Source organism: Vicia villosa, unplaced genomic scaffold (assembly GCF_029867415.1).
Source record: "Vicia villosa cultivar HV-30 ecotype Madison, WI unplaced genomic scaffold, Vvil1.0 ctg.002106F_1_1, whole genome shotgun sequence".
Classification (NCBI taxonomy): Eukaryota; Viridiplantae; Streptophyta; class Magnoliopsida; order Fabales; family Fabaceae; genus Vicia; species Vicia villosa.
Genome location: NW_026705842.1, coordinates 170,427 through 195,558, shown reverse-complemented (window position 1 = coordinate 195,558; position 25,132 = coordinate 170,427). Strand labels below are relative to the sequence as shown.

The window sequence follows — 25,132 nt, the reverse complement described above, 5'->3', positions numbered from 1 at the left end:
TTAAAAAATGATAAATAATAATGCATGAATATATGCCCTTGAAAAGGATAAATGATACATAGTTTCCAAATTATAATTAAATCTCCCCTATGCATAGTGTGATATAGTAACTGCAGTATGAAGCACATAATAAAATTACACAGTATATAAACTTTCAGATCCACACAAGAATACTCCATGGTATGAGTATGACAACATATTTGTTGTCAACTCTGACGAAACTTGGGCCACACTGTGATTACTCCTGGTCTCATCTCCTCAAATCGGTATCTGCAGATCAATATAAATGACCAAATAATAAGAGCCAAAGTAAATCTTACACCTATTTTTCTTTGGTTACACAAAAAAGTTAGGATTGAACTAAAGTAAGGGATATTTGCAATGCAAGAATCATTTTAAATGGTACACCATTACACTTTAAATGATATAACAGTTGGATTGAAAAAAAAAAATTTCATCACCAATCTAATGAGTAACATGCAGTGCCCCAATTCAGCGTATCCATTATTAACTCGTGCATCTTAAGTGCAGAGGAAAGGAAGTATGAGTATAGATATTAAGTTGTACCTGTTTTCACTGAGGAAACTTCTTACAGCTGTAGGAAGAGCAGCTTGTCCTCGGCTGTGATTGCCAACGCCTGTATAGAAATAAATACCAAAGGTACAATGTTTCAATTTTGGATAAAGAAAATTGCCACATTTTTGCAATGAATTGCAACACTTTTTCACTCCATTGCACATGATTTTACTCAGATATTACTTTTGTATAAGATGTGCTAATGTGATACAACATCAGATTGAAAATAAAATAACATCCTCATCAATGTTTTCACATGTTCTGTATATGCCTATGCAATCAAAAAGCAATTATCTGGCAGCAGAATCCAAAACAACAACAAAAAAACAAAATACCTGTTATGACATGTAGACCTAATGATCTAAGCCTTAATGGCTTATCCAAGTTTTCCCATTCCATGAAGTTAAGAGATCCAAGAGAATGTGCACGGCCATTCTTCTTCACGCCATTTGAAGGGGCTGAGCTCTTCGAGAAGCCTTGACTTTCAATTCTACGGAGATGTTCTTGCAATGCTTGGACAGCTTCGGCTGCATGGAGCCCATGCAAATCCAATCTAGAGATATCATTATCACTATTCCTGATGCTCAAAATTTTAGTGGCTGCCTCAGAATTAAGTTTTTCTGCATTATGCCATTCCTCCCTAGCTCTTGTTGAATGTTGCTGGGCTGAAAAGTGTTCGCCTTTAAGAAAAGCATTAGCGGCTGCCTTGGCATGTCGTGATGCTGACCTGTTTAATTGATGGGACATAAAATCTAGATGCTTAGTGGCATTCTGAAAAAATGCAGATAAATAAATAATACAAAGACGAACGATTCAAGCAATACATGAATTGATAATATCATCTCAAGAAAGATTACACAAGTTAGCATTCCCACCTCATTGTCTTCAATGCATCCTTTCGATGGCTGAGGTACATGTCGTCCTCTTCCCATTCAGGCTCGACCGGAATGGAATTCAAGAGGTTCATTTTGTATTTCAGGTCACTGACATCAGAAAACTTCTGACCTGAGGAAGAATTTCTATTCTCCAAGTCTTTATCATTATCTTGGATGCGACCAACAATACTAGAATTGAAGAAAATGTCATCTTTGACCATTTCTAAAGTTTGACTTTCACCCGTCTTAGAAATAGTTGGCCTTGGGTGAGGATAACTCGATACTTTGCATTCTTCGAAATTGTCTGCAGAAGCCATTGTTTCCAATAAAGCCACGGCCTTATCAACACTATTATTAACAGCGACCAAGATATCATCAATCAGGCTATTTTCAGCCCAAGGATGCTGGTCTTTGAGCTTTTTAAAATTTAAATTAACATCTTCCTGAACAGTAGTCCCACAAGATTTTCCATCAGAATCATAACCAAGCACCGCCTTTCGACCATTCCCGCCCTCCGAAAGGGAAGGGAAATTTTCATTAGGTAGAAGCACCGAAGAGAAAGGCTTCACCGGAACATGTTTCTTCTTGCCTAACTTATCACCATGTCGCATAGAACCAGATGAGCCTATAGGTGGGAAAGGATCCTTGTCAACTTCTGATTCAATATTGTTCTTGTTTTTCTGCTTGAGATCAAAAGCTGTCCAACCAGAAGTCTGTTTGCTCCTGGACCACGACATCTTAAGGGATGATCCGGCTGATGTGGTCATCGTGGTCCGTACACCGTAATTTGATAAAAAATGACTTTATCTCTCTATCAGAAGACTTGTGCAGCATACACAGAACGAGAACAAATGAAACCGTAATATAGAGACCTGGCATACAAAAAGTCCAAGTCAACTACTGTAAGAAGCACGTTTGAATGGGTTTATATGAATTTATCTACTGAAATAAGCTAGAGACTGTTTGGTAGAATTTATATGAAAACAACTTATAGCACCTGTCTTTATCAAGTGTCCACAAGTTGTTTTATGCTTATCTTGATAAACTCTTAGGAACAGCTTATGAAAACAGCTTATAGAAGTAGTTTATATATAAGCATGGTGCTATAAGTGCTTAATTAAAAAGTTCAGCCAAACATGGCGATGATAATGATAATTAAAATACAGAGATTTTAGCACGGTGTAAAAAGTATGATAAATAATCTCAAAACAGTTGTACATGATCAAACATCATTCAAAGCAAAACCCAGAAACAAAATTTTGAGAATTGAGTGAAAGAAGATAACCCAGATGAAAAAATCTAACCTTTTTTTCAGAAAACAATAACAGGAGAAAGAAAGAGCGTAGGTTGAATACTACTTGTGAAGGCCAAAGCGTTGAAAGGGAAAGCCAGGAATGGATCTATCTAAGGGCTGAAAAAGCGATGGAAGTACAAAACCAGAAGCTTGCTGTTGATGGAAGAGTTTTGCGACGAAACGAAGTTGCTGTGAACCAGATTTGCACCTGTTATCCATAAATCTGCTCTGTGAAAGATTGAGGAAGCAAAGAAGAAGAAGAAGAAGAAGAAAAGATTTTGGGTTTTTCTTTCTCCTCGTTCCTCCCAAAGTGTGTCTCTTTCAGATCCACAGATTGATTTTAGAGAAAGAAAAACGAATTTGAGAGAGAGAGGGAGAGAGAGAGAGAGAGAGATTGATTTGGTAGCCGCCGACGCTTTGACGAGGAAGATGCCAGATTTTGTTAATTTCTTTGTCGACACATAAGGTTTTTTTTTCTTATTTGATTTTAATTCAAAAAGTAAAAAACTTACGGTTAAAAGTAAAACAAGAATACTAAGGTTGAAATTAAAATTCTCGAGAGATTCATTTATAATAAAATGGTGTCTCAAAATGAATGATTTATTTCAATTTTTAATATATCTTTTCTAATTCTTTAATCGGTATAAAATAGTGTGCTGGGTCACTCATTATATGACGGAGTGAGTAGTTTGTTTGACTTGGAAAAGAAACTTGAAGGAAAGAAGGGAGGAGTAAGAATTGTTACATGAAAGAAAGTGTAAGAAAAGTTAGTAGAAAATTATATGGTTTATTGGTTATTTGGTGGAAGAGAAAGTAAAGAGAAAGAATCAAAAGATTTTTTTAATAAAGTTTATACAATATTATCTTCGAGGATGTTAATCAATATCGATGTAGGGAGTTGTGAATTAGAAAATATTTATTAGGTGTGTTGAGCTTAGTCGTGTAATCAGAATTTTGATTGTTTTCATAAAAGATATCTAAATAAAGTATTTTCAATCAAAATATCTTTAATAATTTGTATTAACATTACATAAGTCATTAGAGTCTTCAGAACTTGAATCATCTGATAGTTGTTGGTGAAGCATGTTTAGAAGGATCAAAATTTGAATCTTCAAAACCTAAGTCATCAGAGTCTTCAGAACATGTTCGTCCAGAACCTTGTCTTAAGAGTCTTTTGCACTTGGTCTTCATAATCTTTATCTTCAGAGTCTTCCGAACTTATTCTTTCAGAACTCTGTCTTCATAATCTTCAGAACTTGGACAACATAATCATTGAGCTAAAGAAGTCTTCAGAATCTCTTCCACAAGAGTCACGCTAAGAAGCTTTATCACTAATGTTCATCAAAACCGTTGTTATAGAAGCATTTTGGAACATGATTGGGTCTTTGTAAACATCGTTGGTTTCTTCCAGAATCAGAGTGTGTTAAGTCCAAAACCTGATGACGTCACACGCTTTATCTTCAGAGTTAGAACCTGTTAGCAAAAGGTACACAATAGACAGAAATCGTTAGAGTACTAAATTGTTCTCTAAGATATCATATAATGGTATCATCGAAACATGAGGTCAAATGCAGAACCGCATCTTGTTCTTACAATATGATCACAAACTCAATTAAAGAAGGCAGTGGCAGTGTAATAAGGCAGGGAGGAAAGTAAAGGTAAAGGAAACACAAGAAACGAGGGTTTGAGTTGGGTTTCAGATATTTAAAACTTTTGGTTCAACCAAGACAAACAAACATAGAGCAAGGAATAAAAATAATGACAGTATTTTCATCCTGGTCCACTGTTAATGAAGCTACTTCTATCCACCCGCCGAAATGATTTTGCCTTATCAACATGGACTTAATCTACTATAACTAAACTTGATTATAACCACAAAGACTACATGTCAATATCTTCTTGAGAAATTCTGACTATACCCTAGTCTCTCAAGGAACAAAATCAACTTAAAAGTTGAAATACAAATAGTGTATTTACAAGATGTTTCTTAAAAGCATATTACACAAATGAAATATAAATGATAACACAACAGTGTTTGAGCAAGTTAATGAACAAAAGTTCCATGTTATTTACATCTTTTCAAATAAACAGAGTATCGGCGTATTCAAAATTTTGTTTAGTAGTTCGTTGTATTTGCAATCTCCCAAGTCTTCACTATATAGGCATCAAAAGATCCGTTGGAGGGTGAAGATGGAATTGCACGTTTCTCAGTTGTAATCTTCATAACGGTCAACAGAGACTGATAGATAACATTGTACCATAGTACAGTCCTTGTGTCGTAAAACATGCGTAGTGGAAGGAATATCTGATTTGTACCATGTACTATTTGTCTCACGCAAAACCTTTGATCTTATCTTCTAATGTTCAGAGGCTTCATAATGTAGATTGGTGAAGCATTTTTAGAAGGATCAAATGATGAATCAAAGTTTTCAGAACCCTGTCTTCAAAATCTTTAGAACTTGTTCTCCAAAACCTTGTCTTTAGAGACTTCAGAACTTGGTCTTCAGAACTTGTACCAAAATGTGAGAGCTTGAGAGTCTTCAGATGCTCCATTGATTAGAGTCATATTCAAAAGTAATGGCTTGCATTCTATCAGAAGCACAATAAAAAAGCATTCCAGAACTTGACTTGTCTTTGTAAAGCATGCTTTGTATCTTCCTATAATTAGAGTGTGTTGATTCCACAAACTGATGACGTCACACACCATACTATCGGAGTTAGAACCTGTAAGCAAAAGCTACACACTAGATAAAAACCATTAGGGTACAAAATTGTTCTCTAAGATATCACGTTCAGTCATCATCAAAACTAAAGGCCGGATGCATAACTAATTCTTGTTCTTACTATTTTCCCCTTTTTGATGATGACAAAACCATGTATTTTGAACAACATTTTTTACATGTTTAATCACATAAAACACATTAAAGTGAACTTATCTCATCTTGTTGAGAGGCCCCTTGAGTTTAAGACTTAGAGAATAATTTTGAAATATAAAATCTTTTAATCAGCATGAAAGAAACATTTCCCTGATAAAAACACTTATCAACTTCTAAGAATCTGACAGTGATTATCTGGTTGATCGTCTCAGAACCTGGCTGAAATTTTTTCAGAGAGCCCGGCTGGATCATCTCATATACTAATTGTGTATGCCTCGTTCTTAGAATAAGCTTCATTTCAGATCTTGGCTTGTTATTAGACCATTTGATGTATCAGAGTCTAGCTGATAGATGCGGTATGAGAGCGATATCAAAGTCTGATTGGTTTTCCCTTAAGCAATGGTTTTGTTCATGACTCAAATCAACTTGGTTATAGATATATTCCAGAGCAACAATATTTCTTCAAAATTTCCTATCTTGAAATATTCAGTGAACTTTTTCAAAGTTCCTGATCAATTCAAATTTGTTAGAGCAAGGGCATAAATATCGAAGCACATATGTATGTGTCAGTTCAAAGGAATATAGATATATAAAAAATCATATAACTTTTCCCCATTTGTCATCAATAAAAAAGAATACAAAAACAAACTTTCATTGAAAATTCTGATAAAGATACATAAAAGGATGATGATAGAAATAGAAACTCAAAAGGTAAAAATAAGGTTAGGGAGGTAAACGAGTCATGAGTTGTTGAAGCAACCCAATAATTTGAGAGTTGGTCTTTGCTTGTTTCTCGATCAACTGATCTTGTCTATCCAGACGCGGTCTGACTTGCATTCTATCAAAATCACACTAAAAAAGCGTTCTAGAACTTGACTTGTCTTTATAAGGCACACTTTGTATCTTTCCATGATCAAAGTGTGTTGATTCCAGAAACTGATGACGTCACACACCATACTATCAGAGTCAGAACGTGTAAGCAAAAGCTTCACACTAAATAAAAATCATTAGGGTACAAAATTGTTCTATAAGATATCACATATTGTTGTCATCAAAACTAAAGGTCAGAAGCATAACCAAATTTTATTCTTATATAAAGGACCTAAAGTATCCCATTTAATGTTTGTTGATGATCTCTTACTGTTTGGAAGAACTTCTGCAAAGAAAATGAGGATTATAAAAGGCGTGTTAGACCATTTCTGCAAGATTTCAGGACAAAGTATTAACTATGAAAAATCTAGTATTCTCTTCTCCAAGAATACTGATTCCATAACAAGAAAGAAGGTACTGCAAGTGGCAAACATTTAAGAAACTAATCATCCTGGGCTTTATCTAGGATTTCCTATCATAGGAAAGAGCCCTACAACCAGAGATTACCAACATCTCAATGACAGGGTAAATAGCAAACTCACTATGTGAAAGGCTAGACAACTTTCTACGGTAGGTAGAGCTATTTTAGCTAAAACTATCATAGAAGTTTTACCTATTTATTCAATGATGAGCAACAGAGTTCCTAAGAGTTTCCTAAAGGAGATCCAAAAAAGTCATAGACAATTCATCTAGGGTAACATGGATGGGAAGAAACATATTCACACAATCAAGTGGAACTAGCTAGAAACCTAAAAAGCACGAGAGGCTAGGCCTCAAACAACTAAATGAGATGAACAAAGCATGCTTGGCAAAAATGGGTTGAAATTTATTCAAGGAAGATAAAGCTCTTCGGTGTAGGGTTTTAAGAGGCAAGTATGGCAGGGACAACGTTTGTACAGGTCTTGGAGAAGCAAAATTGTTGAATTCTGGTTTGTGGAAAGCTTTGGTTACGATTTGACCTTTTTTTGGTAACCTGATTGCCAGGGTAGTTGGAAATAAAGAAGCAATAAAAGCTTGGAATGACTATTGGGTAGCTTAAGGAAACCTGTTGACAAACTTTACGCCAAATTATTCGAATGAACATCAGAATAGTAAAGTGATGGATCTCATTGATGCTACGTGCAACTGGGATTGGAGAAGACTTTATAGGTTGTTTAATCAAGAAATTGTAGATAAAATTCTTGCAATTTATTCTTCTATGAAAGATATGGGAAATGATGAGTGTGTTTGGGGAGGAACCATCAATAGATCATTCTCAATTTCCATAACCTATACTTAATTATCTGACTGAGGAAACAATACCTCTAGTGTTGATTTGGAGGCAATATGGAAAATTTAAGTGCCAGAAAGAGTCAGGATCTTCATTTGGCTAAAGCACTGTAATGGTTTGAAGACTAAACAAACACTGACTTAGAGAAACATTTCAAAACCAGATTGCGTGGATTGTACTAGTGTGCATGAGTCAAAGATACATGCCCTCTTAGGGTCTGTCAAAGCGTGTGACAAGTTTGACATGTTTTAGTACAACCAGCTCAATGGGAGACTTTTTCAATTTGAATACTTAAATGTGTCTGACTTTCAACATGAGGAACAACATAAACAATCAAGATGAAGAAAATTGGCAAGAAACATGGGCTACAACATGCCATGTGGCATGACACTGAAGAAATAAATAATATTTGTTGATGACTATATCATGCCTTACAACTTGGCTATGGTAATTAGGACCGAGTTCATCAATATACGCTAAGTGTGCAACTAATGAAGAAAACCACTCCAAAGATAATAACGTAGCACACATTATCTGGAAACCTCCCAAATATAACAGTATGGCTCTCAACACAGATAAAACATTTTTTCTCAATCTCAAGGCAGGAGGTGGAGGCATTATCAGAGATAGCAGAAAAAACTAGATTACTCGGCTTACAAATTCTCACGAAAGATGTAGTCAAATTATAACTAAACTATGGGGTGTATTAGAAGGAACCAAGTTAATCCAGCTAAACTATGGGGTGTATTAGAAGGAACCAAGTTAATCCAAAGCAAAGGTATTTAGAAAGTGGTAATTTAAAAGGACTCAAGGGAGGTTCATGAAGTCCTTACTAAGGAGCATTACAACGTATAGATAAGTAGAAGCTTACATTAACAAATCAAGATTGAGCTTAGCAATGTGTAAGAGTACAATATGTGTGAATCGAAAATTGTCTTCAAGAAGACACATATTTTATATGTTTTTTTAGTAAATAATAAAAAGCTAAAAACCATCTCATAAGATAAAGTTGGGTAATCTCTAAAAAACCCTGTATATATATATAAAAAAAAAAAAAAAAAAACCTCACTTTAATTGTTTAAAAGAATCCTATAAAAATGTTGGTCGTTTTGCACTTTTTTACTCAGAGTTTTACATACCTAGAAAGTTGATAGAAAGATTGAAGAAATTGAGTCCCAACCAAGTCTCATAGCTCATTTCACGATCCAAAAATTCCTCAATTTTTCATCATCCTCCTTCGCCTACACAACCTTATCTTCGTACGCTACGATTCCCTTTCTTCTCTTTCAATTTTCGTCTTAATTCTCATTAAAAAATGTATTTTTTTCCCCAATTTTCGTCGTTTTCTCTTTAAGATTCTTACCCTTTTCCATCAACGTTGGTTTACACGCTTTCATAACAATTTCAATTGGGTTTCTTCGCAAGATTCCTTTTTTGGGTTTTGTTAATCTTTCAAAATTTTCCGGTTATCTTTGAAGCTCTTGTGAAATTTCAATATGTGTGATTGTTTTGTTGATTCTGGGCATTGATTTTTTGGTTGTATAATGCGTTTTCTTTATGATTAATATGGTTTTGTAGATTTTGGGTGATCAAAAAAATTGATTTGGGGATTAAAGAAGAGGGCATGTTAATAATTGTTGAAGGATGGTATGGTATATGTTGATAATTGATTGATTAGTAATGGTTAGAATACAAGTTTTTTATTTTCATGATGTGAATGGTTAGACTACATTGAATGCTAATAGGTTTGGCAAAAGGCAGCCTACATGATTGTGTTGTAGGATAATTTTATCTCAATTTGACTTGTTTTGGGCTTAGGGGATCTTGTAGGAGAGGGATGATCATCAAGTTTGACTGCTAGTCAAAAGGGGGATTTGAATCTGCGACTGCGCGTGTGCAGAATCGAAAATTTCATTTAGATCTTTAACCGGTTGCTATATTGGCAGTTTCCCCGCTTTTTATCATCCGCTGTGTGTATTTTACAAATCGAAAATGCAGTTTTTGATGTCGTTTTAGGATAGCTGAAGAATATGTTAGATTAGCTTAAGAAATATTTCTTGCCTTTTGTTCTTAGATGTATCTTTACGATGTTTGGATCATGGATGAATGAAAATGAGCTTCTATTTTTGGGTTTTTATTTCATTGTTCGTCTCTTAACTTGCAGATATCTGCACAAACTTGGTTTGCTTCTATGAGCCAGATCGTATGTTTTATGTGGCTTCATAATGGTATTGAAGGATTTCTGCGAGAGGATTGTTGCCGCAAAATGTTCTTCTAAAAGCTCAACCGAGACTGTAGATAGTACTCAGGTGCCCGCCTCATCGAAGGCAGGGTCTAGTGATAGTAAGTTTCCCAAGGCTTCCTTATGGTCAACCTTCTTTACATCTGGTTTTTCAGTCGATGAAACATATAGTGAATCATCATCTTCTGAAAAGAAAGCAGTTCATTCTCGAAATAGTGGGTGGGCAGCTGCTGTGAGGAAAGTCATTAGTGGCGGCTCAATGAGAAGATTTCAGGAGCGTGTACTAGGTTCAAGCAGGACTGACGTTTCGATCTCTGATGGAGATATATGGCTTCTAGGTGTTTGTCATAAAATTTCACCGCATGAATCAACCGGAGAAGTAGATACTCGTAATGTGTTTGCAGAATTTGAGCAAGATTTTTTCTCAAAAATATTAATAACTTACCGGAAAGGTCTGTTAAATGGATACTACCTTTTAATGCGTTGCTTAGGTTATAGATAGTAGACTAACAAGTTTTAATATACATACCTTATAGGCTTTGATGCAATTGAAGATTCAAAGTATACAAGTGATGTTAATTGGGGCTGTATGCTTCGAAGTAGTCAGATGCTTGTTGCTCAGGTAGTATGCTTTCTTTTTGATGTTTGTTTGTCGATAGTTTTTGTCACATTATACCTTAAAATTTTCTCCCTCCCTTTTGAAACAACACTACTGACCCTACTTCCTCATATGCAGGCATTAATTTTTCATAAATTAGGTAGATCGTGGAGAAAAACTACTGATAAGGTCAGGTGATTGATATGCAATGTGTCAGTAAATAGATTGTTCCTTTTATACCTTTATTTTTACGTTAGCATCTGCTTTGTTTTGAGGTAAAAATCCACTAGGTTCACTCGTTATTGTGTTTTTTAATTTGATTTTATGAAAATTGTGTTTTTAAATTTACAGCCAGTTGATAAAGAATATATTGACATCTTGCAACAATTTGGTGATACGGAGGCTGCTGCTTTCTCTATCCACAATCTTCTTCAGGCTGGTAAAGGTTATGGTCTAGCTGTTGGGTCATGGGTGGGACCATATGCAATGTGTCGTACATGGGAAGTTCTAGCTAGAAACCAGAGGGAGAAGAATGATCAAGGAGAAAAGCCACTTCCAATGGCTATTTATGTTGTTTCTGGAGATGAAGACGGGGAACGGGGTGGCGCACCAGTTGTCTGCATTGATGATGCCTCCAAACGTTGTTCCGAGTTTTCAAAGGGCTTAGTTGCTTGGACACCTCTACTTCTATTGGTTCCTTTGGTTCTTGGACTTGATAAAGTCAATCTAAGGTGTGTAACATTTTCAAGGTTCTATGGTACCAAATAATTAATTCACATTCAAACTTTCTGTAGTACTATATTTGGTTTATATACCGGCCTATTTGGGTTCTTTTCCATAATAGAAGTGGTAATCCATAAATATAATATGAAAGTTGTCAATTTTCATGATGTTGCAACTACTGATCCAGTCACATTTATAAACTGTTATCAGGTATATTCCATTATTGCAGTCAACTTTTAAATTTCCCCAGAGCCTTGGAATCTTGGGTGGAAAACCAGGTGCTTCAACATATATTATTGGCGTTCAAAGTGAAAAGGCATTCTACCTTGATCCACATGATGTTAAGCCGGTATGCAGTATAATTATTTTTTTTCCGACACTTCTGTTTTTTAAAATTGTTGCAGTATAATTATCTTTATGTATGTAAATTCAGAAAGAAAATGCCTTAGTTCTTAGAGAGGTTTACAAGTGACATTGAGATGTATTTTGATTGTGAAGATTTGCAATTCACTAAGTGCGATTTAAATGGTTTTTAGGTTGTTAATATTACCGGGGATACTCAAGAGCCTAATACGTCATCGTATCACTGCAAGTAAGATTTTTACTAACATTGTTGTCAGTTGCAATTTGTTAATTTGTTTTTTATATCTAACTTGTAAAAACTCCTAACAGCATTAGCAGGCACATGCCCCTAGATTCAATTGACCCATCTTTGGCTATTGGATTTTACTGCCGAGACAAAGGTTCGCCGGTTACTTAGGCATAACTTCACAAATTGAATTGTTGCTAGGTTAATATCTAAGCTTTTGTTGTCATCTGATATCACCCTGTCAATGTTATCTGCCAGGTGATTTCGACGATTTCTGTTCCCGAGCTATTAAGCTTGCAGAAGAATCAAATGGTGCACCGTTATTCACAGTAGCTCAATCTAGGAGTCTCTCAATTCAAGTCACGAGTAGCTCCGTGTCAGGTGACAACACTATGTTGGACGATGATTCTCTTGGTACGAACCTGGACAATGATGCAGGCACCAATGAGGATGACTGGCAATTCCTATAAATCATGCATGACGATATGGATTTAAGTAGGATTGTTGCTTGATAATCAAGACTTCTTACCACTGGCGAGTTTGGTTGATGCTCGCTCGTCTCGCTCGTCTTCGCACTGGCACTCTTGAAACGTTGTTTGGTAGGGTTGTAGGAATTTAAACTCATTGTGATTCTTTGGCTTAAATTGTTTAGACATTTGTTGATATGGCTAACCAGGTATTGATTGTACATTAAACTAGTTTCATATTTGTTGATGTATCCTTTTATTGGCTACAAGAATTGTAGCGGATATTACTACCTTGGCAATGTCAAATAAGTGGTAGAGTGGTTCATATTGAGACGGAACGTTTTCTTAAAATAAAACAGTATAAACGAACCCTGAGCGATTTAATATAAAACAATTTCTCATCCCATCATTATACATTCTCCCCGACGCTGCACGAAATTCCTAAAATGCCCATTGTTTTCGAAAAAGCATATTCGGACGCATCATTTTTCTAAAAAATATTTAAAATGTAGATGCATATCCGGATAAACTTTGTTTTTTAAAAAAAAAAATATGTTTGGATATCCATATTTGAAAAGTTTCCTTTTGTGTTTATTGTGTTTTTTATTTTTATTTTTAATATTTGATGTATACAGATAAACACACCTATTAGTCAGTCATACATCTACATATGCAACGACCAACCATTTCTCTATTGAGAAAAATAATTGAATTAAGTGTTTACAAATTTATTTTTCCAGATTTTTTTCTAAAATATGAAAACGTAAATAAATCAAATAAAATAGAAAAATAAGGAATTTAAGATTTTTAGGGTGGTGTCTCATATTTTTGATACTTTGATCCTTGATTTTTTTCTAATGAAAAAAATAGTAAAATTTTGATTCAGAGTCGATTTTTCAGAAAATCAAAATTTTAACGTTAGGTCGCGTAAAGGCCGAAAACGCATGAACGCAAGGGGCAGAACGCGAAGATACATTCCTATGACTCTAATACTGGTTAAAATCGATAGAGTCCTCGACAACTGCGCCAATTTCAATGAAAATGCATAGTAAATAGGTTGAGGAGTGTTTTCAGATATACATATCCAAATTCACGCAAAGTGTTTTTCGAATATGCATCTCCGAAGTCACGTAGGATAAATTTAAAGATGCATTTATTGCTTAATTTATAAAGGGTGCGTTGGTAAATGCATCTTCAAATTCATTCAAAAATATTTTTGAAATTTCAAGTATCCACCACATATAAAAGGGTGTGAAGAAAAATTTAATATAATTTTGGATGCGGTTTTGATACGCGCAGTTGCAGTGCTGTGGTGTATCTGCAACGCACATTTTTTCAATTTTTTTTTAAATATTAAAAAGGAAAAGGCAATTAAAGAATTATCGTAATAATTTTTTGATGATAGAATCCTGAATTTTCAACTTTTTTATCTCTTAGCTAAATTAGTTTAAACCAGCTGAGCCATCCCTCTTATAAAGAAAGTAGGATGGAAAACTACTAATGTGACATAAAGGTGGACCATCTCTAAAGATTGATCACCTATGGGTATGGGTAGGGTACTATAGTACCATCCCCATATCCACGGTTAGAAAAAATCCCCGTACCCGAACCCATATCCGCTCGGGTAGTAACTTTAGCATCCGTACCCGCGTCCTCTGGGTATGTAAGTACCCATACCCGTTACCCGCATTTCTAATAAAAAATAAATATATCAACTATAAAATATCATATCATTTTAAGTTTTTAGTAATATTTAAATATTTTCAAAAAATTTATTGTTAAATTATGAAATAAACAGACACTTATGTTACATATGTAATGGTTTAACATCGATGTATTTTTGAAAATTGATAGACATTTATTTGAATATAATAATATAATTCAAAATATATAAATATATATGTTGTGCGGGTATGGGACGGGCTGGGTACTAAGTTGCCCATACCCGCACCTATACCCGCTTATTTAAGTGGGTAATTACCCGAGCCCGTGCCCGTACCCATTTATGCGGGTTTTTACCCTACCCATTGTGAGTATTTTTGTGGGTACCCACTGGGGATGGGCCAAATTGCCATCCCTTCCCCTACACAATGTAATGATATAAGTTCTTAAAGAAAAACACAATCAACTAAAAAAGATTATGGAAAAAACAATTTCATATTTTGTGTTAAAATTTTATTGATTTTGTTTTATTAATATTATTATTATTATTATTATTATTATTATTATTATTATTATTATTATTATTATTATTATTATTATTATTATTATTATTATTAAAAAAATGAAGAGTGTCACTAAAATTGAAAAAAAAGCTTGATAGCATCTTCCTCTTTACAATTCACAACGAGACCAATATTTTCACACTAGTACTGAATAAACCAGTCACCGACAATTATTTAGCAACATATATCTTCCTTCCCATCTTCTGATTCCATCGTTATCATCACCATCAATCAAGCAAACCACTCATTCCCTTCATTTCCAGATTCGTTTTCACAAAAAATGGATCCATCGGTGTTGCTGTATAACCAGCTCAAGGTTCGTGATTTCTTTCTGATCATGAGTTCTTGGAATGTGAAATTTAGTGGGTCGTAGTCAAAATGCGATTTTTTGGTTTTTACATCTGATGGGTTGTGTTTGTTTGAATCCATTAGGCTGCAGACCCGTTCTTCCTGTTAGCAGGTCCCAATGTGATTGAATCAGAAGAGCACATCATGAGGATGGCTAAACACATCAAGACCATTTCATCTAAGTATGTTATTTCTACATTTTTAGTGTACAAGTTTTATGATAGCTACTTGAGTTGAGATGTCTTAAGTCTTGAATGTGAAAAGTATAAGGTTGCATGGTAATGTGAATTAACTTGTAGAGTAAAATGGCTAGTAGATATGCAACCTTGTAAAGTATAAGGTTGCATGATAATGGTAACATGATCTTGAGTATATATGTAACTTTCAGATTTGGAATTCCCTTGGTTTTCAAATCAAGCTTTGACAAAGCTAACCGGACTTCTTCAAAATCATTTCGTGGCCCGGGAATGGTTGAGGGGTTGAAGGTTCATATTTCTAATACTTAATTTCCATCACATTACTTAATCATGTCTAAATCACAAAATTTTGCACTGAGATAGAACTCTCTTGTCTTTGTTAAATAAATTTTCTTCTTTAATTTTGCTTTTTTTTTTTCCATCAGATACTTGAGAAGGTTAAAATAGCTTATGACCTCCCTATAGTGACAGATGTGCATGAGGCCAGCCAGGTAAAAGTCATTTTACTTTTCAAAAATATATGATTGTTGGTTTCACATTTTGTGTGTGTTTTGTAGAATTCATATGCCGTAGCATTGTTTTCCTTGTCAAGACTCATACAGTAGTATTTTTGGCTTTACCAATCAGACTAGTTTGGTTTTAAATAATTATCCGTTGTTGAAGGGATATCATTACATATTTGTCGATTTTAAATGAAGAAAGTTGGACAAGGTTTTCTTTAAGTCATGCTTAGACAAATGGAATTGCTACACATTAAATTAAATGAAATAATTGATACCTAGATTTGATTAAATACTTATTTGTTTTTTCCTCGCATGCATGTAAGTACTGAGTAGGAACAATAACTAGAAAGGGATTTTAATGAAAAATGTTAATCACAGAAAAAAGGACTCAAATGATGGGAATGTTGTATTATTAAATGATGAATGAACACAGCTAGGAATGGAAGTTCCTAGGCTTCCAAGAGCAATGCTCCTACAGAGAATCTAGAGCTCTCTATCCAAACAACCAGCAACTAACTTCGGGCTACCATCTCTCCTTGCTCTCCCCTCCTTACATAAGGCACACTTCCACAACTCATGCTCATTCAGTTACAACATCTGCGAGCTCATTGTTCTCTTTGCCTTTCATGCCTTCCTCACATACACCTTTCACACCCTGGATTTAACATCAGCATCCCCGTCTAGGCCCATTTCCCTTTCAATACCTCTCCATAGGGAAACAGACTTGTCCTCAAGTCAAAGCTGAGGAAATTGTCTTTGAATGTTGAGTTTATTCTCCCATGTTGCATCTTCCACACCTGTCCTTTCCACTTAATCGTGATTTTCTGAACAGAACAGCCTCGTTGCATCACTATCCTTCCTTTGAACAATAGTACGCCCTCTTTGTAGCTGAACCCTTTTTGTGTTTCCCGATCTTCTTTCATAGCCTGAATGATGCGAATTAACTTGACATCTCAGTGAACCTCATCGATAATGTTTTGACTTCTCTGCCAGCCTGGTTTGGAATCACTGCACGTATTTCCGCTCTTTGTACACTACACCCTTGATAGGGTATCAACTCCTTTGTTCTCCAAGCCTGGCTTGTATACATATACAATACCAAAACGGTATTCCAGCAGCTTTGCTGCCCATTTCTGCCGGTCCGGAGTAATAGCTTGCGTGAGTTGTTTCAATCTTTTATGGTCAGTGCATACACTAAATTTTCTCCCTAAGAGGTAAGGACACCAAGGTTGGATAGCTAGCGTCTGCGCCACTGCCATAAATTCTTTCTCATAAGTCAACTTAGCCACTTCCTATCAGACTTTGCTTGAATATACTATTGGCTTACAATTATTTCAAGTATTGGCTTGGTTATATTATCATCGCTTATATTTTCTGTTAGAATAAACTGAAAGCTCACATTGCTTACAGATAAGACATGGATAAAGTTTATAAAGACAGACACTCCTCACCTTACAAGTTAGTTTTGTAAGGACGAGTTTAATTGAATACAAAAACTGAATATTTTCCTTCACAATTGGCTTATACCTATTTGAATTTAAACAACCACAGTGGTTAGTACACATCTTAATTGATAATTTCATATTAAATGGTTGAGTAGATTTTTCCAACAAATACCTACATGGGGAGTGCGGCAATAGTATTTCCAATTCTAACTCCTGATCTTCCTTTAACACATTTATCTTTTCTTTGTCCAGTGTGAACCAGTTGGCAGGGTTGCAGATATCATTCAAATTCCAGCATTCTTATGTCGCCAAGTAAATATTTTTCACATTCAATTTCAATATTATCATAGTTGTATCATCACTATCAAATTTAATAAATGTACCAACATCACCTGTTTCGTTTATTTTGCTTCTGATGACAGACAGATCTTCTAGTTGCAGCAGCCAAAACTGGGAAGATTATCAACATCAAGAAGGGCCAATTCTGCGCTCCCTCTGTTAGTATTTTCATTTACATTCCTCACAAATTTATGAAACATTAACGATAACTTAAGCTTCAGAATGAATGCTCCCTGTTTTTTTAGCATTATTATTTATATGATTCTTAATTTTCATACATATAGGTCATGGCAAATTCAGCGGAAAAGGTTCGGTTAGCTGGAAATCCTAATGTGATGGTTTGTGAGAGAGGAACAATGTTTGGCTACAGTGAGTTGATAACATCTTTTTTAAGGTCTTCTGTATGTTTTCAATTTCTGAAGCTCTTTGCAGTATTGTATGATGTGTTTAAACTAAGTAAATGCCTTAAGTGATGTTAGTTATTTCTCTGTCCCAACTCAGAACAAACCTTCTTATGTATCTGAGGTTGAATTTTGCCTTAAAATGACAATCATGAAATCGATTTCCCTTTGTTTTTCTGATTGATTAAATTATTTTCCCTTTTGAAATAGATGATTTGATTGTTGATCCACGTAATCTGGAGTGGATGAGAGAAGCCAATTGTCCTGTTGTAAGTAAATATTTCTTTTCTAATATCTCTCTGATTATCTCATACCGGAGGATTAGTTTCTTTTTTCTGGAAAACTCAAAATTATTGTATTTTCTCTCAGGTAGCTGATATAACACACTCGCTACAACAACCTGCCGGAAAGAAGGTTTGTTTCCAGAGCCGTCTCAAACTTTTGAGAGGCCCTGTGTAAGAAGCTGGAGTTATCTTTAATTGAGTTGTGAAAATTTGTTATGGAACCTTATTTACACGTAAATTAGTAGTAGAATATATAACTGGGGCCCTTTTTGTTATGGCTTAAATGTGAGGCCCTGTGCTGTAGGTCGTCTTGCACACCCTCAAAGACGGCCCTGTTTGTTTCATATTGTTGATTCCTATGTTTATATGATAAAAACACAGTAACATGATAGTTTCATCTATAGTTGGATGGAGGAGGTGTTGCAAGTGGAGGTCTTCGAGAACTAATACCTTGCATTGCAAGGACATCAGTTGCCGTTGGAGTGGATGGGATCTTCATGGAGGTACAAAGAATAGTCAGGGCCTGTTATCAATTGCTACTTTTGTTATTAACCGAAGTAGTTCATCTTTAGGGTAAAACTCCAAAATATATTTACCATGCTTGTAACTCCAAAAGCTACTATTCAAAGAGTTTCTTTATCTATTTAGTTTTTCTATCAATTAGCTTCTGAAAAGTTTCTAATGTTTTCAGGTGCATGATGATCCATTGAATGCACCTGTAGATGGTCCAACACAGTGGGTGAGTTGTTGCTTATCATAGCTCTTCAAATTTTTAAACATCATTTCCTAAACTTTAGTTTAATGACATATATACAAAATCTCCTTATTCGACAGCCCTTGCGCCACTTGGAGGAGCTACTTGAAGAGCTTATAGCTATTTCTGTAAGTTGTTGCTAGAAATTTATGATTATAAGTGGAAATACATTTGCTTTTCAGCGTTAAGATAAAATCAATTTGAAATTTTCTATATTGCTATAAGTGGAAATATATTTGATTTAACTCGGTCTTGATTAATTGTAGAGGGTAAGCAAAGGGAAGAAGCCATTTAACATTGATCTCACGCCATTTCGTGAATAAGAATAATGGTAAGAATCCTTTTTCTTTGTTCAAAATTGAAAGGATGTTCGTAAAACCATCTAAAGGATTTAAAAGTAAATATTTTGCATCAACATGAAATATCTCTCAAAAAACATATGGTTGAATATGGATCCATTGATGAAGACTCGAAATGAAATCTTGAGCATTTGGGCATAAATGCTTGCACTATAGTTTTAATGTTTTTTTTCCCTCTCTGCAGGTATGGTTGAGTTGTTATAAATATAATTCCCTGGCATTGTTTAAGATTGAATGCAAAACTGTCTCCATTTCATGGCACAAGTTCAAGTGCCTCATAAGAGGGTTTATCCTAAAAAAGTTGTTTGATGATTCATGCTTGTGTTTTTCCATGTAGTGACTCTACCAACGTATGTTTGCCACTGATCATTTGTAGCCTTAATTATGTCAGTATAAAATATTTAGGTATATTATTGTTTATCTGCTAACTTTTTTTTTTTAAGTAAATGGGGTGCAGACAGATCTGCAATACCCTAAATTGATTACACATAAAAAGGAACAATATAAAAGATTGGGGGATATAGAACTTGATCCAGGGAAAACAAAATTCGAAAGCAAATTAGAAAGCATCATATGTACAATCTTGCAAACCACTTACAACGCAAAATCAAAATACGCAAAATCAAATTGCGAAAAAAAGTGATACATGAAATGACAATCACCTAGGTCAAATTTTGAAAACGACAAATGAACTGAACCGCCAACAAACATGGTAACAAATTTGTTAACCAACAACTCATTGACAAACTGTAACAAATTTGTTAACCATATCGTGTTGATTTTGATAATGACAACGCTTTATGTCAAACGATATTCTTTGAAGTATATCTATTAAGACGGGTTAATGGTCAAGATGTTATTTGTGTGGGCAAATGTCAAGCGACCTCAATGATGACAACATTTTGGGTTACATGACATTTGGTGACAATTGTCCAACAATCTTTGCTGGTGGCATCCGATTGAAAAGTTATCTCAAGCCTTATCAATTAGAAGAGTCAAGTTCAAATTGAAGTGAAGTTGGTGGCATCCGATTGAAAAGTTATCTCAAGCCTTATCAATTAGAAGAGTCAAGTTCAAATTGAAGTGAAGTGCCAAGTCATCGATGAATCTAGCAAACGGAGTTAAGTTCCAAAGTTGTGAAAAAAGGCTTCTCTTCATTTTATTTTACACTAGAATCCGAATTTGAGATCTCTCTTTCTCACTTTCTACTCTCTTAATCTACTTTTTATATTCTTTCACTGAAGTTGCCTTGGTATCGAGAAAGTGAAAAATATATGTGAGAATTTTGTTGTATTGATGTTGTGCTAATATTATATTTTATTCAATATAGTATTTTCTCTTGTGTAATATCTTGAAAGAATTGTCGTTTGGTTTTTGAGATTAATTGTTAAAATCTATGTTTGGTTCTTGAGCTTAAGTTGTTAAAAATTCGGTTTGATTCTTAAGCTTAACCTATTAAAAGATTTGTTTGGTTCTTAAAATTAGCTTGACAAATTCTCTATTTGGTTATTGAGTTTAGTCTGTGAAAAAATGTTTGGTTCCCGAGCTTAGCATGATAAAAGTTTTGTTTGGTTCGTGAGATAAACCCGTTAAAATTTTTGATTGGTTTGAAGATCAACCCGTGTAAAATCTTTTGTTCGGGTGTAAGAAGGCTTGTGGGCAAATTTTGTGAAAAGCTCAAAATCGTTTTAGTGGAAACTCTTAAGAGAAAATTCTTGGGGACACAAATAGGCCAAGTGGTTAAGTTGAACCTGTATAAATCTCTAGTGCATTTCTCTATTCACTTATCTCTTTATCTTGTGGATTTATGTGCTTGTAGATACAACTATCTACAACCGTCAATTTTGGTGATGACAACACTATATGAAACAAAATTATGTGAAGTATTCATCTATCAAGAAGAAGCAAATGTTCTTTGTGAGATCTATATATTAAGTCAGATTCAATGATGACAATAACTAAGGTCAAACGACAGTAAGTGGATTTCTTGGGGATCTCTAATCTAGCAACCTCAAATAATAGTATCTATAAAAGAAGTTATATAAATCATCATCACTATAAGAGACAAGATCCAAATAAAGTGTCAAATCAATGATGAATGATGAATCAAGCAGAAGGATTTGAAGCTTCAAAATTGTGAAATAGAGGAAGTGTGAAAGCTTGTTTGATTTTGTGTCTGAGTGATCAACACAAACTTGCACACGCGCGCTCACACACTTGCACACGATATATTTGAAAATCATCCTTATTTTGCCTATCTAATCGATAAATCTTATGTCTTAATCGATTAGATGAATTAAAGAGCCCATACATTATTGTCTTATATAAATAGATGACTTATCCTCATTTCAAAATACACCATAATTTATTCTTATAACTCATTTATTATGTAACGTTCACGAAGTTAATAGTCTAATAAACCATTTGAACTATATAAATTTAACATTCAACTTATAATTTAAATTTAAATTTTAAACTTATTATTTAAATATAAATCTAAAAGGTAGAAGAAAGAGATTTTTTAACTTATATTTTATATATGATATATATATATTAGGGGTGGCAAAATGGATGGATTGGATGGATATGGATTGGATCCTTAATGGATGGATCAAACCAATCCATTAATCCATTACAATCCATTAAACTCTCTAAATAAAAATTCAATCCAATCCATCCATTAAGGAATAAAATCCATCCAATCCATCCATTAACAAATTTCTAATGGATGGATATCCATCCATCCAAAAGATAATTAAAAATATTTTATTTTTTTTAAAATTTCATAAAAATAATAATTTACGTATTTTTAAATAGTTTTTCGTTTTTCTGAAAAATAATTGGTTTTTCGTTCTTCCGAAAAAAATTGAATTTTCGTTTTCTCAAAAAAAACTCGATTTCTTGTTTTTCCAAAAAAAACTTGTGTTTTTCGTTTTTTTCGAAAAAACTCAATTTTTTCGTTTTTCTAAAGAAAAAAAACTCGATTTTTCGTTTTTCTGAAAAAGACTCGTTTTTTTGTTTTCCCAAAAAAAACTCGATTTTTTTCGTTTTTCCGAAAAAAACTCGACTTTTTTCGTTTTTCTGAGAAAAAAACTCGATTTTTTTATTTTCCCAAAAAAACTCGATGTTTTCGTTTTTCGAAAAAAAAAATCGGCTTTTTTCGTTTTTCCGGAAAAAAACTCGATTTTTTCGTATTGCCCAAAAAAACTCGATTTTTTTCGTTTTTTCCGAAAAAAAAACTCGGTTTTTTTCGTTTTCCCCCAAAAAATCTCGATTTTTTTCATTTTTTCGAAAAAAACTCGATTTTTCGGTTTTTCGAAAAAACTCGATTTTTTTCGTTTTTCCCAAAAATTATCGACTTTTTTCGAAAAAAAACTCGATTTTTCGTTTTCTGAAAAAAAAACTCAGTTTTTTTCGTTTTTCGGAAAAAACTCGATTTTTTCGTTTTCCGAAAAAAACTCGATTTTTTCATTTTTTGAAAAAAAACTCGACTTTATTGTTTTTTGAGAAAAACCTGATTTTTTCCGTTTTTCGGAAAAACATGATTTTGTCGTTTTTCGAAAAAAACTAGGTTTTTTCGTTTTTTTGAAAAAACTAGGTTTTTTCGTTTTTTTTGAAAAAACTCGATTTTTCCGTTTTTCTGAAAAAACCCGATTTTTTTGTTTTCCCGAAAAAACTGGATTTTTTTGTTTTTCGTAAAAATACGATTTTTTCGTTTTTTCGGAAAAAAATTCGATTTTTCAATTTTCTGAAGAAACTCGTAAATAATTTTAACCATTTAAAGTATAAAATAAAAATAATCCATTGGATTATCAAAATGTGTTGGATCCATCCATGTATATAAATGGATGGATTTAATCCATCCATTAACTTAATTTTTTATTTGGTGGATGGATTGGATGGATTTTTTGGTGGATGGATTGGATGAATTTTAGCTTAATGGATCCAATTGTCACCCCTAATATATATATATATATATATATATATATATATATATATATATATATATATATATATATATATATATATATATATATATATATATATATTATTTATATTTTTTTAAATTTTTAGGAGAGAGATATTTTTTAACTTATATTTAAGAAATGATAAATATATCTTAAAAACTATACCAGAAATACTCGTGTTAATACTTGTGTCTAAAGTTACTACATTTCAAATAATATGAGTTTTTATCACAAATTTTAAAACTATACCGCAATTTTCATGAGTTTTTATCAGAAATTTCAAAACCATATTTAAATATTCAAAACTATACCAAATTTTTTTAAAAAAATACAGAAAATTTCCGATAAAAAATCATAAAAATTTTATCAGCAATTTTTTAATATATGCATTTTTATCGAAAAATTTCAAAATTCTAAGTAAAAACTCTTTTATTTTTTACCAAAATTTTTAAAATGCATATTTTTGAAAATTTTGAATAAACTACCAAACATTCTATTAACAAAAGTTTTAAATAAACTACCAAAAATTTCCTTTTATCATTTTATTTTATTTTGGGTTAATACCTATTTATCCCCTCTCATATAGGGCCTTTACGAAAAAACCCTTAAAAAAAAGTCACATGAATCACCTGAACTTTTGAAAAAAATTTGCATTTCACCCTTAGTCAGGCCACATCACTTAAAATCCTGAAGTGGCGTGGTTTTTCATTATTATTAATTTAGAATAGCTGCCACATGTGTTTATTCCTTATTGAAATGTCCACTTCGCCCTTCTAAAAATTATAACACAAACTCAAGTATACTATATTCACCATCGTGTTCATTAAGTTCTTGAAATCAAATCAAATTAGTTTCAGATTTTGATCCAATTAAACTAAACCAACATATTCTCATGTTAATTCAAACACAAACAGACTTAAATCTCAATTAATATCAAATTTAATAAATTAATAAGCAGAAAATAAATTTGAAATAAAACTCAAAAGGGGATTAGGGGTTTTGCGTTTGAAATCATCTCTTCTTCGTTCAACACAAAACGGTGAACGACAACACCTTCTTCAGATCAATCTTCGCGACGTCGATTTCCTTTCGCTTCATCCCTTCTATTCTGGATTCCGCCTCAGTCTTTCTAGCCGTCGATCTCATCTCTCAATCCGATCCCATGTTCTTCTTCTGCTTTCTCGTCCGCCTCTCAAATAGAAACAAAAAACAACAACCTGCAAAGGAAGTACGATAAAGGTGTTGTGAAGTTGTTGGGCCCGTTTCAACATTCTAACCGAAACCACGACGATATCAGAGGCACTCAGGTAACTCTTTCTCTGCTTCACTCGCTCTTTTATCTCCGTGTCTTCTCTGCTCAAAATTTCTTTAACCCATGACTTTTCAGTTCTATATTAGGGACTCTGTGTTCTAATGGTGAGAATGAGTTCAGTTTCAAGCGGTGTTGAGTTTGTTGAAGAAGACAGAGGTGAGTTCGGTTCTGACGAGCAACAAAGTGGTGGAGGTTGTTTTGGTGTGGTGAATTGATGATGTTATAACTGGGTGAATAAATGGTTCAGTTGTGTTGCAGGCGACAATTCAATGAGTAGTGGTTCTGCTTACTGAGATTGTACAAGGGCAAATTGGATATTTCAATAGGGAATAAACACATGTGGCATTATTTCTGAATTAAAAATAATAAAAACCACACCACATCATCATTTTAAGTGATATGACCTGACTAAGAGTGAAATGCATTTTTTTTTAAAAGTTGAGGTGATCCATATAATTTCTATTTTTTACAGGGGAATTTTTCGTAAAGACCCTATATGACAGAGGGTTAATATCATAGATATTAACCCTTCTATTTTTTATTTTTTATGAGGATATTTTTTGTATTTTATTTTTATGAGGATATTTTTTGTATTAAATATTAATCATATTTGATAT

At 33.7% G+C, this 25,132-nt stretch overlaps 3 protein-coding genes across 5 annotated transcripts; 2 read left to right on the top strand and 1 right to left on the bottom strand.

Annotated features, from left to right (window-relative positions):
• Positions 1-3,179, bottom strand: LOC131637888 (uncharacterized). The gene is made up of 5 exons (XM_058908454.1): positions 2,756-3,179; positions 1,452-2,323; positions 912-1,303; positions 568-637; positions 1-270 (listed from the first exon to the last, which is right to left on the bottom strand). The coding sequence occupies exons 2-5, from the start codon at positions 2,216-2,218 to the stop codon at positions 207-209; spliced, it is 1,293 nt and encodes a 430-aa protein (XP_058764437.1). The 5' UTR covers positions 2,219-2,323; positions 2,756-3,179; the 3' UTR covers positions 1-206.
• A 5,682-nt stretch (positions 3,180-8,861) lies between these two features.
• Positions 8,862-12,705, top strand: LOC131637889 (cysteine protease ATG4). 3 transcript variants are annotated; one of them, XM_058908457.1, is made up of 11 exons: positions 8,890-9,020; positions 9,340-9,408; positions 9,926-10,104; positions 10,197-10,455; positions 10,540-10,625; positions 10,740-10,790; positions 10,953-11,332; positions 11,535-11,673; positions 11,861-11,916; positions 11,997-12,067; positions 12,172-12,705. In XM_058908457.1, exons 4-11 carry the CDS (start codon positions 10,263-10,265, stop codon positions 12,381-12,383), a joined length of 1,188 nt encoding a protein of 395 aa, XP_058764440.1. In that variant the 5' UTR covers positions 8,890-9,020; positions 9,340-9,408; positions 9,926-10,104; positions 10,197-10,262; the 3' UTR covers positions 12,384-12,705. The 3 variants fall into 3 exon arrangements, with proteins under 3 accessions (XP_058764439.1, XP_058764438.1, XP_058764440.1); XM_058908456.1 differs by lacking the exon at positions 9,340-9,408 and having other exon boundaries at positions 8,862-9,020; positions 10,204-10,455; XM_058908455.1 differs by lacking the exon at positions 9,340-9,408 and having other exon boundaries at positions 8,862-9,020; positions 9,926-10,455.
• A 1,995-nt stretch (positions 12,706-14,700) lies between these two features.
• On the top strand, positions 14,701-19,655 carry LOC131637900 (2-dehydro-3-deoxyphosphooctonate aldolase). The gene is made up of 14 exons (XM_058908467.1): positions 14,701-14,921; positions 15,038-15,135; positions 15,342-15,438; positions 15,576-15,641; positions 17,351-17,410; positions 17,521-17,595; positions 17,722-17,806; positions 18,049-18,107; positions 18,208-18,252; positions 18,527-18,625; positions 18,814-18,861; positions 18,957-19,004; positions 19,143-19,207; positions 19,420-19,655. Exons 1-13 carry the CDS (start codon positions 14,886-14,888, stop codon positions 19,197-19,199), a joined length of 873 nt encoding a protein of 290 aa, XP_058764450.1. The 5' UTR covers positions 14,701-14,885; the 3' UTR covers positions 19,200-19,207; positions 19,420-19,655.
• Positions 19,656-25,132: the final 5,477 nt, after the last annotated feature.